We start from the raw sequence: 12,616 nt of genomic DNA, 5'->3' as shown, positions 1-12,616 counted from the left end.
CATCGGGGAGAGAGAGAGAGAGAGAGAGTGAGGACAGAGCCGCGTGGTGGTGGTTCGGCGGCTTAGGGCGGTGGTGGTTTGGTGGATCTGGGTGGCAGAGGAAGGGCGTGGGAGGGGGCCAGGGCCGGCTCTGACATTTCGAAGGCCCTGGGCCAAGAAGAAAAAAAGGGGCCCCTAATAAACCAAGCTTGGAGAAGTTGTAGCAAATTTGAGATAGCTGTGCACCTGTAACATTAACTATAAAGTGTAATAAACTAAAAAAAATGATCAAATAACTATAGATTTTTGGTTATGCCAATATTATGGGGGCCCAAAAAATTAGGGGTCGGGGGCAATTGCCCCATCAAATATACAGCAGGGTCGGGCCTGGAGGGGGTGCTGTCGCTGAAATTTCTGGTGGTCCGGTAGATCTGTGTGGCAGAAAAAGGGCATGGGAGAGGGCGCCACTGCTGTCGCCGAAATTTCTGGTGGTTTGGCGGATCTGAGTGACAGAGGTTGGGTGTGGGAGGTGGAGAGAGTGGAGAGAATGAAAGAATAAATTAGGGTTTAATACCAAAATTAGGTGTTAGATTAGTAAGTTTTAATTATACTCTAATTTTATCTACTTTTAGAAATGTGTCTATGACTCTATATTATTGGGACAATTCAATAAAAAAAGTGTGTCTTTATTATTAGGACAAAGAGAATACTCCCTCCGTCCCATGAAGCATGACACACTTCTTTTCGGCACGGGAATTAAGAAATTGGTATTTTGTGTGTTAAGTGTAGTAGGTGAAAAAGTGAAAATGTGAATAAAGGGTAAATTTTTTGCCATTTTTAGAAACGTGTCATGCTTCGTGGGACAGACCAAAAAGGAAACTGTGTCATGCTTCGTGGGACGGAGGGAGTAATATTTTTCATAAAACCATTATCTATATATATATATTAAAATCTGTATCATGTCATTTTAGGACTATTTTTTGAAAATGAGGGAATACAAGATTTTAGACTCTATAACATAATTTAATGGCGCTATTTGAATGGAATAACCATGCATATCATTCGGGCTAAAACGACAAAATTCTGTGATTGATTTTTCCAAAAGCTTGAAACTAGATACCCAAGATTCAAACTTCCATCAGGTACCAAGTTATAGTCAAGTTTTTGCCATTATAAAAGCATTTGTAGCAGCGGCCAGCCGTGGAAGGAAAAGCTTATTGTGTTGAAAATTCAAACATCCCTGTCAGTAACAAAATTTCCAATTTTTTTGTTACAAGTATATAAAAACAATTTTTAAACAATTTTTTTAATATGTCTAATTTAATTAATACATCTAATGGTCGATTTGTTTTTACGTTAATATTTCTCTCAGCACTCTTAGAGCACTTTCAGCAGATCACCTAAATGCATCACTGACTTTAAATTTAGGCTAAAACAATTGAAAATGAAATAAAAAATGCATCGAGCAGATCCCCTAAATTAGATGGGGCCCACAAAAATTTTTACACCTACCTAAATTCAATCTTAAATTTACACTCACCCTAAATTTATTTTAAGCTTGTAATTAGTAGGACCCACACATAATTATTATTTTTATGTAGAAAATAGAAAATCTGGTGTATGCATTTATAAAATCGAGATCCTAAAATTAAATAGGGAAGCTTTAGGGAGGAATATAGGAGCATAATTTTGGGATTTCTAGCTTTGAAAATAAATCGAGTTCATTAAAATCTGAATGTTTTTTCAATTTTAAATAAATCTCAAGGTTTAAATAAAATGTTCTTAGTTCCTCGTCATCTAAGGTTTTTAAAATGTTAAGATCAAATACATGTATTGACTTTTTATTTTAGGAAGTGACATATTGAAATGAGACGTCCAAATAAGAAAACATTGCCTATTGAATTAGGACGGAGGAAGTATTAATACTTAAATTATTCTTTAAATTATTCAAATAGACTTTCATGTAAGTCAATAGTCATAGCAGAATGATTTATTATATAGTAATTAAGGAGGGAGTATTAATACCTAAATTATTCTTTAAATTATTCAAATATACTTTCATGTAAGTCAATAGTCATAGCAGAATGATTTATTATATAGTAATTAAATACTCAGCTTCTAAAGACCTTAAAGAGAAACTGAGTTTTGAGAAGAGATATTAAAAAGAGAGCTTAAGACAAGTGAAGTCTAAATGTTGACGGGGATTCGATCGCCAATATAAAACAACAGTTTTGCTTACACAATTAAAATTAAACTCATCTGTCTTTTTAGGTTGATACCAAACCGCCATGGCTCCGATCCACGTGGTGGCGATGCCGTACCCTGGCCGCGGCCACATCAACCCCATGCTCAGCCTCTGCGCCGCCGTGGCCGACCGGAGCTCCGACGTGCACATAACCGTCGTCCTAACGGAGGAGTGGCTCGGCTTGCTCCATTCCATGGAGAAACCGCCCAACGTGGCCTTCGCCGCCATCCCCAACGTCGTGCCGTCGGAGAAGGTCCGCGGCGACGACCTCCAGGCCTTCTTCGTGGCGGTTCTCACTAAAATGCAGGCGCCGTTCGAGCAGCTCCTCGATGGCGGATCGCTGCCGCCGCCGGATTTCATTATAGGCGACGCGTTTCTGTCGTGGGTCTTTGAAGTCGCCGGCCAAAGGAATATTCCGTCGGCTCACCTGTGGACCATGTCGGCGGCGGTGTACACTGTGTTTTACCACTTTGACCTTCTGGTGCAGAACGGCCACTACCCCCTCGATTTGTCAGGTAATTTAAATTATTTGTTTATTCGTTTTTCTATTTATATTTTTCGAATGAATTAATTTTATTTCTTATTACGATGATTTCATGTGTATATTGAAATGCTATTGACATATAGCTTAAGCTTATATATGGGCGTAGTTGCAGAAATCGAAAATAAACATATTTTAGGAATTTGGAAGCTCGCAATGTATTAGTATAAGGGCCGGTCTCCTCTATATATATATGCACGGTCTTAGGTCGGGGCTGAAATTTCTCCAAACAAATTAGATTTGACGATAATAATAATATAACAAACAAAATAGTACTCCCTCCGTCCCAGCTGAAATGTCCTCCTTCTTTTGGGCACGCTTATTAAGGATGCATTATCTCCCTAATCTAGTAGAAACTGAAATTATGCCATGAAATGTCATTGAATCTTATATGCTGCCTAATCTAGTAGAAATTGAAATTTCCTTAATATTCTACTAGATTAAGTAGATAATGCATCCTTAATAAGCGTGCCCAAAAGAAGGAGGACATTTCAGCTGGGACGGAGAGAGTATTAGACTAATAAGATAGCAATATTAAAATAGTATAGATAAAATTTAGCCATTCATGTGAAAAAGATTTTAAAAATAGCAATTTTTACTATTTTATCCATCAATTCATGATCAAGAATAAATTTAATTGTGAATTGCTTTTTCAATAAGATTATTTACAACTAAACTTATTCCCCGTTATGAATTATATCCTATAGCAATTCACAATAAAAAAAACACTAGATTTGTAATGTGAATTCAGTCTTGAATTTGTCAATTGAAGACAAAATGATACTTCAAGTAAAAAAAATAACTATTTTTTTTTTGTATTGGTTATTTCTAATCTTAACAATATAAAAGTGGTTATTTTCATAAATAAACTTAAATCGCAAACAAAATTAGATATATACTACAAAATTACTTCATCCGTCCCATTATAAATGTCCCATTAATTTTGGACACAGAGATTAAAAAATACTCCATCCGTCTCACAAAAACATGAACAAAGAGAAATGCACGGGTTTTAAGAAATGTTAGTTGAGAGTTAAAGTAAATGAAAAATGGGTCCCACTTTAAAAGTTGTTGTGAGAGTAATGAATTAATTAAGGAAAAGTAGTGGTGGGTCATGATGTACTAAAATGGAAATGTTCATGTTTTTGTGAGACACCCAAAAATGGAAAAACGTTCATGTTTTTGTGAGACGGAGGGAGTATGTAATTAGTAGATAAAGTGAATGGTTGAAAATTGTTTAAATATTAGGTATAGAGAGAGATAATATGTTGCCAAAAAAGGAATGAAACATTTGTGATAAGACATTCTATTATAAAAAATGAGACATTTATAATGGGACAGATAGATGGAGTACAAAATAACATCATTTAACTCTTGTATTTTTGGCAGCTAACGAAGAAGCCATAGTGGACTATATTCCCGGGCTCCCACCAGTTGGTGTTGCTGATCTTCCATTACTCATTCGAGACCAAGAATCCCTGCCTAAACTCATGCAATTATTTCCCAATGATTCCAACACAAAACATCTAATTTTCACATCTTTCTACGAACTAGAAGCCCAAGTTATCGATGCTCTCAAGCAAAAATCTTCAATGTCAATCTACACCATCGGCCCCGCCTCTATATATTCGAGGCTAAGAGACATCAAAACGAGCTCCACTAATGATTACTTGAGATGGCTAGACCATCAGCCACCGAGCTCGGTTTTGTACATCTCACTAGGCAGTTTCTTGCACATCCCTGCAGCCCAGATGGACGAGATCGCTTCTGGGCTGCAGGGGAGTGGTGTAAGATTCTTGTGGGTGGCTAGACGAGACGCCTCTCGTTTGCAGGAGACATCCGGGAATGAGGGCCTAGTGGTGGAGTGGTGCGACCAGCTGAGGGTGCTGGCCCACCCTTCCGTGGGGGGTTTCTTGACGCACTGTGGATGGAACTCGACTAAAGAAGCACTGCTAGCTGGCGTGCCAGTGCTTTCTTTTCCTTTGATAATGGATCAGTCGTCCAATGCGAAGGCGATTGTCGAGGATTGGAGAGTTGGATGGAGGTTCTCCGAGAGGGCCGGGTTTGATTTGAGAAATTTGAAGAGGGATGAAATTGCTAAGACTTTGAAAGGGTTTATGGATTTGGAGAGTGTGGAGAGGAAAGAGCTTAGCCGAAATGCTAGGGAATTGCGGAAGATATGCGAGAAAGAATTTGGAGAAGGAGAGTCGCACCAAACCAATCTTGATCACTTTGTTAGATTAATCAAATCTTGATTCACCAATTAATTTATGCATGCAGCGATAATTGTGTATCATATAAGATTTTATATATGTCGCACAATTTCTTGTGTTTTAGGGATATGCATGGTTTTTACCCTGCTCTACTGACTTTATCAAGAGAGATTATTCCTTTTGGCTAAAAGGTTGATAAATCAACTTATTGATCCAATGATATGATATGTTTCAGTATCGATCTTTATATGTTTATAAACTTCCATAGCGAATGGGTAATATTCGGAGTAGCCATTTAGGGTGTGTTTACTTTGATGGAAAATGAGAAAAAAATATATATTTTCACATATTTTCCACTATTTTCACATGTTTACATGGAAAATTTTCTCTGAGCATGATGGTATATTTAATCGGACAGCTTACTTTCACTCATTTTCTCTCAAATTTTGGATAATATTATCCTATGGTAGAGATGCGAAAATATTTTTCAACATTTTCTCATCTTTTCATCTATACTAAACATATGATACAAAAAGAAGAAAAATATAATATTTTCTCATCTTTTCTTATCTATCATTTTCCAAATAAAAATTTTACAACCAAAATAAACGCACGCTTACGATATTATGTAATTTGTATGACTAGAAGTTCATACAATATGAACCAGGGGGCTTAGCCCACTGGCCACCGGGTCCTCACTTAAGTGAAGTGACCCGGGTTCGATTCCTCTTGGGAACGAATTGGTGATTGGAGATATAAGGTGGAGTTTGGTGAATGGAGAGATAAGGTGGTTCTTGGAGTGGATGGGGAACTAACTACTAACATCTAACATGACTTTGTCTGATCAAAAAAAAAAAAAAAAAAATTCATACAATATGTAACCGTATCACATCATTGATTTTACTATTTTATAAAATTTATAATAAAAATAGCTTTTAATTTTAGATTAATTAACTCTAATAGTAGTAAAGTATTTAAAAAATTGCAAGATAAATATTAAAAAATGATTATAAACCTTAATTAGATAAGTGTGCCATAAATAATAAAAAGAAAAATAAATTGAAACGCCAAAAATTAAATAGAAAGTCAAGTGATGGCGTACACTTTGGTTTTTCAATCTCATGTGTCATTTTGTCAATACACGGGGTACAACACCAAGTTCTATAATCAATTTTTTGTCATTAAAAAAGTATTTATGGGCCAGTGGGAGAAAAAATATGTTATTGGGTTGAAAGTTGAAACCATCCACCCGTCAAAGGAGAAATTTGAGTCCAAGCATATACTTGCCAAACAAGTTAATAAAGAAATATAAAAACAAATAGATAGCTCTCAGCGTTGTACAAGTCCAAATCACAAAATGAGAAGGTGCTTAATAGTGGGACAGAGGAGATGTAAAACGGAGAACTCGACTTGGTAATCAGATGGGATCCTCTGTCCCACAATTTAGTTTGTACCACCATGTACCATTCTTAATTTGTCTATTTTATAATTGTTTGTTATAAAAATAAAAAATATTATTATATTATGAAATCTAATTAATATCTATCATTAAAAATTAAAATTTTTAAAAAATATATACTCTAACTTTGAATTAATTAACCCAAATAATCAATTATTAATTCAAATAAATATAAAAAAATAATTTTAAACCATAATTGGATGAGTGAACCATTGTTAATTACTCCCTCCGTCCACCAATTAAAGGCCTAGGGGAAAAACACGGGTTTTAAGAAAAAGTGTATTTTTATTAGTTGAGTGGAGAAATGGTCCCACTTTTTAAGAAAAATTATATTTTTATTAGTTGAGTAGAGAAATGGTCCCACTTTTTTGTAAAGAATCTTTGACTTTTTTGATTAAATAATGAATAAAAACTTACCAAAAATAGGTAGGCCTTGTTTTTGTGGACGTCCCAAAAAAGCAAGTAGGCCTTAAATTGGTGGACGGAGGGAGTATCTTTTTATTATATTAAAGCATAACAAATTAAAAATAAAAAAAAATATAATTAATAATTATAAGAAATTAAGAATGGTACACACTAAATTGTGGAACAGAGGATCTCATCTGCTTAGCAATTGTTTATAAGTGTTAACCATTTAATTTCGCCTCTAAATTCCACCACTCCTTACTAGTCTTAGCCAACCAAATTGCTTGACACCAAGCCGCCATGACTCCTCTCCACGATCAGCCAACCCCGTGCCGCCACGTGGTGGCGATGCCGTACCCCGGTCGCGGCCACATCAACCCCATGCTCAGCCTCTGCGCTGCCGTGGCCGATCGGAGCTCCGACGTGCGCATAACCGTCGTCCTGACGGAGGAGTGGCTCGGCTTGCTCGCCTCCGAGAAAAAGCCGCCGAACGTTGCCTTCGCCACCATCCCCAACGTCGTGCCGCCGGAGAAGGCCCGCGGCGACGACCTCCCGGCCTTCGTCGCGGCGGTTCTCACCAAAATGCAGACACCGTTCGAGCAGCTTCTCGACGGCGGATCGCTTCCGCCGCCGGATTTCATCATAGGCGACGCGTTTATGTCCTGGATTCATGAAGTCGCCGGAAAACGGAATATTCCGTCGGCTCACCTGTGGACCATGTCGGCAGCGGTGTACACTGTGTTTTACCATTTTGACCTTCTCGTTCAGAACGGCCACTACCCCGTTGATTTGTCAGGTAATTAAAATTAGTTTTATTTCTATGTATATCATAACTTTTTCAATTGAATTTAATTTATCATTACTATCATTTCATGTCTATATTCAAATGCTTTGTTATAGGTTATACGAGTGTTGCAGAATAGAAAATAAACATACTTTCGGATGTAGAAGCTCAGACTGTAACAGTATATTACAAATGAATGTTAAAAAGTTAAAAATTTATAAAATAAATAAAAAAAAATAAATTGTCTAGCAAGAATGATGAAAATGAATTAATTAGCAAGAGAATTTTGCTTTGATTTGTCTAGCAATCCAAGTCAATACTATAGTCTCCCTTTTCTTATTTTTTTTAATATAGGGTTTATATCACATCCCATGAAATTTCTCCAAACCCACGTCAAAATAGATTATTACGATAATATAATTGACAAAAAAATTATGAGTGCTTTCACTGTTCACATAAAAAATGATAATTCCTATAAATAAAGTAATATTTATTCTGCTAGTACAATTATTTTGAATAAAATTAACATCTAGCTACTCTCCCTGTTCACGAAAAGTATAGCACTTCCGTGAAAGTGTATACTTTTCTTGAGCGGAGGAAGTATTAACTATGAATAGTAATAGTAGTTATGAATAAAATCCGGTCCTTATACATAAAAATGAGTTGTTTTAAATAAATGTGACAATTGTTATGGGCGCATATATAGTAAAAGAGACTACACATAATAAGCATGCCTAAATATAAATTAACTGTTATATTTGAAATGAAATACAGTATATAATTACGACCCAAAAAAACCATATGTATAAAATGACATGATTTAACTCGGTATTTTTGACAGCTAATGGAGATGCCGTTGTGGACTATATACCTGGGCTCCCACCTGTTTGCGTTGCTGATCTTCCATTAATCGTTAGAGAGCAAGAATCTATGCCAAAACTCATACAAATATTACCCAAAGATTCCAACGCAAAGCATCTAATTTTCACTTCTTTTCACGAGCTAGAAGCCCAAGTCATCGACGCTCTCAAGCAGAAATCTTCACTGTCGATCTACACCATTGGCCCTGCCGCCGTATATTACAGGCTCAGAGACATCAAAATGAGTAGCTCCACCACCACCACCACTACCAACGACTACTTGAGATGGCTCGACCATCAGCCACCGAGCTCGGTTTTGTACATCTCGCTAGGCAGTTTCTTGCACATCCCTGCAGCCCAGATGGAGGAGATCGCTGCTGGGCTGCAGGGGAGTGGCGTTAGGTTCTTGTGGGTGGCTAGACGGGAGGCGTCTCGTTTGCAAGCGATGTCCGGGGATAAGGGCCTAGTGGTGGAGTGGTGTGATCAGCTGAGGGTGCTCGGGCACCCTTCCGTGGGAGGATTCTTGTCGCACTGTGGATGGAACTCGACTAAGGAGGCAATACTGGCTAGCGTGCCGGTGCTCACTTTCCCTCTAATGATGGATCAGCTGTCCGATGCGAAGGCGATTGTCCAAGACTGGAGAGTTGGATGGAGGTTCTTGGAGAGGGAGTTTGATGAGAGAGACTTGAAGAAGAGGGATGAAATTGCTGGGATTGTGAAGAGGTTTATGGATTTGGAGAGTGCAACCAGGGAAGAGCTTACTAGAAATGCAAGAGAATTGCAGAAGATATGTGAGAGAGAATTTGAAGATGGAGGGTCGCACCAAACCAATCTTGATCACTTAGTTAGATCAATCAAATCTTGATCTACCTTAAGATCATGAAACTAACTAGCCCAGTTTATCCAACAATGATCGTACAAGCCCTCTATTATATTCACACTCATATTTTACTTTATCAATACATCTATAAAAGAGTCTTTACTTTGGTGTGTCTATTATGGCCCTATTTTTAAATCTAATTAGTTATTATTGTTATTATACAAGAATTCCACACTAATCATAATTCTAAATAGGTTTAAATTCTTCAAAATTACTTTATATTCAAAACAAACAATCAATTAACAAATTATGTTTTCGTTTTGGAAATTTCATTCAGAATTTTCATTTACCTCCATCAAATAAAAAAATATATATTCACAAATTAAATAAAGTCAATGTAGGTATGTGTACTCTTCTACTTCCGTTAAATTATGTTGTGAGAAATCCAAAATAGCTATTTTCATATTTTATTTGTATTGCTTCAAAAATTAGCTGTTGTTGATTTGTTGTTTTATTTGAACAATTTATTCGTAAATTATCGCTTTTCAAAATTTATCGAAAATTAGCTACTGTTGATTTGTGATTTTATTTGAACAATCTCTTCATATATTATCGCTTAATCGTTTTGCTTAATTATATAGTGGTTTGCGAATTAAAAAAATATAGGCTTGAGTTATAGTTGCATTGAAGCTTAGATTTTGATTTGCTTTTCGCAAACTAATCTTCAATTGACTATGTGTCTACAAAACCTAAGAATTGGAGGACTAAACTGCAAATAAGAATTGGTGAAAGTACAATGATCTAAGACTGATATGTTCACATCTTAGAGCATCAACAACCCTTGCACCCATAGTGGGTGCAATAGCCATGGTCCCACTTCTATTGCACCCACTCCAACAATGGTATTGCACCCGTCCGGGTTCAATAGATTTTAATTTCATTTTCTCTTTACTTTTATTCTTTTTTCAATATAAATTAAACAACTTCAATTTTAACAACATAAAATTCATTCAACGAAAAATCCAAACATTACAAATAAAAAAAAAACAACAAATATTTAAAACATCCAATTTTCGAAAAATTTAAAGCCGTCGAACTACGGGTCAACCGGACCAAAGCGTGCCCATATATGCTCAACCAAATCATCGCGGAGGCGAGCATGCAATCGTGCATCCTTCAAGCTTGCATTCCGTGCCAAATAGGCGGCGAACTCCGGTGGTGCTCCGGAATTGAATTGTGTTTGAGGAGTAGAACTTGGTCCCTCGCCGTCGTCACCGTCAAAATTACTTGCATTTCCACCTTCATCCTCAATGATTATGTTGTGCAATATGATGCATGCAAACATGATCGAACTCATTTGCTCTGCCTTCCACAAACGCGACGGTCCTCTAATTATACCCAACCGAGCCTGAAGAACACCGAAAGCTCGTTCCACATCCTTCCTTGCAGCTTCTTGCATCACCTTGAACCTCCGCTTCTTCTCATCGTTCGAAAACTAGAAGCTCTTCACGAACACCGGCCAGTCCGGATAGATGTCGTCTGTTAAGTAGTATCATCGAGTGTGGTGAGAATTGTTGGCGAGGAAGTGCACAGCCGCTTCATGCCCCGCTAAAACACCGTTGAATAGCGTGGACTGGTGGAGCACGTTGATGTCGTTGTTGGACCCAGCGACTCCAAAGAATGCATGCCAGATCCACAAATCTTGTGAAGCAACGGCCTCTAATATAATTGTTGGCTCGCCTTGATCCCCTCGAGTGTAGGCGCCGTGCCAAGCCACGGGGCAATTCTTCCACCCCCAATGCATGCAGTCTAGGTTCCCCAACATTCCCGGGAACCCATTGCGGGCTTCGTGCATTGCAGTGATGCGTTGCACATCGGCAGTTGTTGGCCGCCTCAAATACGTGCCGCCAAAGATACGAACGACGGCCTTGCAGAATTTCTTCAAGCATTCCAACGCCGTCGTCTCTCCTATACGGAGATATTCGTCACAACAATCAACAGCAGTTCCGTATGCCAATTGTCGAACAGCGGCAGTGCACTTCTGGATCGGGGAGAAGCTTAAGCGGCCAATAGCATCCGGACGTTGTTGGAAGTAAGGATCGACTTCTAGCGCATTGACAATGCGTAGAAACAACTCCCGGCTCATGCGAAATCGATGGCGAAAGAATTGTGGCCCATAAACAGGCTCGACAGAAAAATAATCGCGATGGAGGCGCTCGGCTCCACCTTCACGGTCACGACGAACCACTGTCTGCTTCTTCCTCGGGCGTGGTGGAGGTGGATCGAAACGATATGAACTTGCCACTGTCATAAAATTCACAGCACATCTCATAAAAAATAAATCGGGTGCTTGAGTAGGATCGGGAAGAGGAGGAAGTTGTGCGGGATCAACATGAACTTCTTCGTCGGATGAAGAATTTGAGGAAGAATTATTGTTGGAAGAATTGGTGGATGAAGACATTTTCTTTAAGAATTGAAGAGAAAATGAGTGGTTTGATGTAGTGTTGTGATTGAGGAAGGGGATATATATAGGTGAAAAAGAAAAAAAAAGAAGAAAAAAAATGGCCGAGAAGACCGTTGAAGCCAACGGTCAAATGACCGTTTAATTTTTTTTTTAATTCGATTTTTTTTTATTACGGAAATGGGCACGTGCTTTTCACCCATTTCCTTCGCTCCAGCAAAGCCCCGAGTGCGTTCCATCGCCCCCTCCCTTCGCACCCGGGTGCAGCAACGGCGCTGGGTGCGATAGGCCGGGTTCGATCCGGCCTTCGCACCCAGCGTTGGTGATGCTCTTATGTATACATGAGCTGTACATGCATGATCGTTTAAAGGGGTTACAACCATAGCAGATTAGTTAGCTGTCAACTTAGAGGTGTTTGGCTAAACTTATTTTAAAGAGAGCTTATAAGATGTTTCAATAGCTTATAAGATATAATTTTTAAGAGCTTATTGTCAAAGTGTTTGGATAATTGAGCTTATAAGCTAAAGAGAGATTTTTTTGTTAGAGAGAGAAAATATTTTTTTATAGAGAGAAAATTGAAGAAAAATGAACTTGAATGATATATAATGAAAATAATAAATTATAGTTGAAAAATATTTGTAAAATGATTATTGCATATGAGATTATAAAAAAATAAGTTGGGGTAGATGAACTTATTTTTTAAGGAGTTTATAAGCTCTTAGAGCTTATAAGCTGTTTGGGAGCTTATTTTGCCAAACACTTTGGAGGAGCTTATAAGCTGTTTTGAAGAACTTATAAGCTCAGCCAAAATCTTGACTGTTCATCATGATTAGCCAGAGTTATGCAAGA

The 12,616-nt window shown here is 37.8% G+C and overlaps 4 protein-coding genes across 4 annotated transcripts; 2 read left to right on the top strand and 2 right to left on the bottom strand.

Annotated features, from left to right (window-relative positions):
• Window positions 1-2,119: 2,119 nt before the first annotated feature.
• On the top strand, window positions 2,120-5,168 carry LOC131023557 (UDP-glycosyltransferase 87A2-like). The gene is made up of 2 exons (XM_057953104.1): window positions 2,120-2,739; window positions 4,155-5,168. Exons 1-2 carry the CDS (start codon window positions 2,268-2,270, stop codon window positions 5,018-5,020), a joined length of 1,338 nt encoding a protein of 445 aa, XP_057809087.1. The 5' UTR covers window positions 2,120-2,267; the 3' UTR covers window positions 5,021-5,168.
• A 1,857-nt stretch (window positions 5,169-7,025) lies between these two features.
• LOC131023549 (UDP-glycosyltransferase 87A2-like) lies at window positions 7,026-9,480 on the top strand. The gene is made up of 2 exons (XM_057953096.1): window positions 7,026-7,638; window positions 8,468-9,480. Exons 1-2 carry the CDS (start codon window positions 7,143-7,145, stop codon window positions 9,349-9,351), a joined length of 1,380 nt encoding a protein of 459 aa, XP_057809079.1. The 5' UTR covers window positions 7,026-7,142; the 3' UTR covers window positions 9,352-9,480.
• A 922-nt stretch (window positions 9,481-10,402) lies between these two features.
• LOC131007580 (uncharacterized) lies at window positions 10,403-10,765 on the bottom strand. The gene has a single exon (XM_057934487.1). The coding sequence runs from the start codon at window positions 10,763-10,765 to the stop codon at window positions 10,403-10,405; it is 363 nt and encodes a 120-aa protein (XP_057790470.1).
• Window positions 10,766-10,858: 93 nt separating this feature from the next.
• LOC131007574 (uncharacterized) lies at window positions 10,859-11,617 on the bottom strand. The gene has a single exon (XM_057934482.1). It carries the CDS (start codon window positions 11,615-11,617, stop codon window positions 10,859-10,861), a length of 759 nt encoding a protein of 252 aa, XP_057790465.1.
• Window positions 11,618-12,616: the final 999 nt, after the last annotated feature.

This window comes from Salvia miltiorrhiza, chromosome 1 (assembly GCF_028751815.1).
Source record: "Salvia miltiorrhiza cultivar Shanhuang (shh) chromosome 1, IMPLAD_Smil_shh, whole genome shotgun sequence".
NCBI classification, from domain to species: Eukaryota; Viridiplantae; Streptophyta; class Magnoliopsida; order Lamiales; family Lamiaceae; genus Salvia; species Salvia miltiorrhiza.
This window is presented reverse-complemented; position numbering and strand designations above follow the sequence as displayed.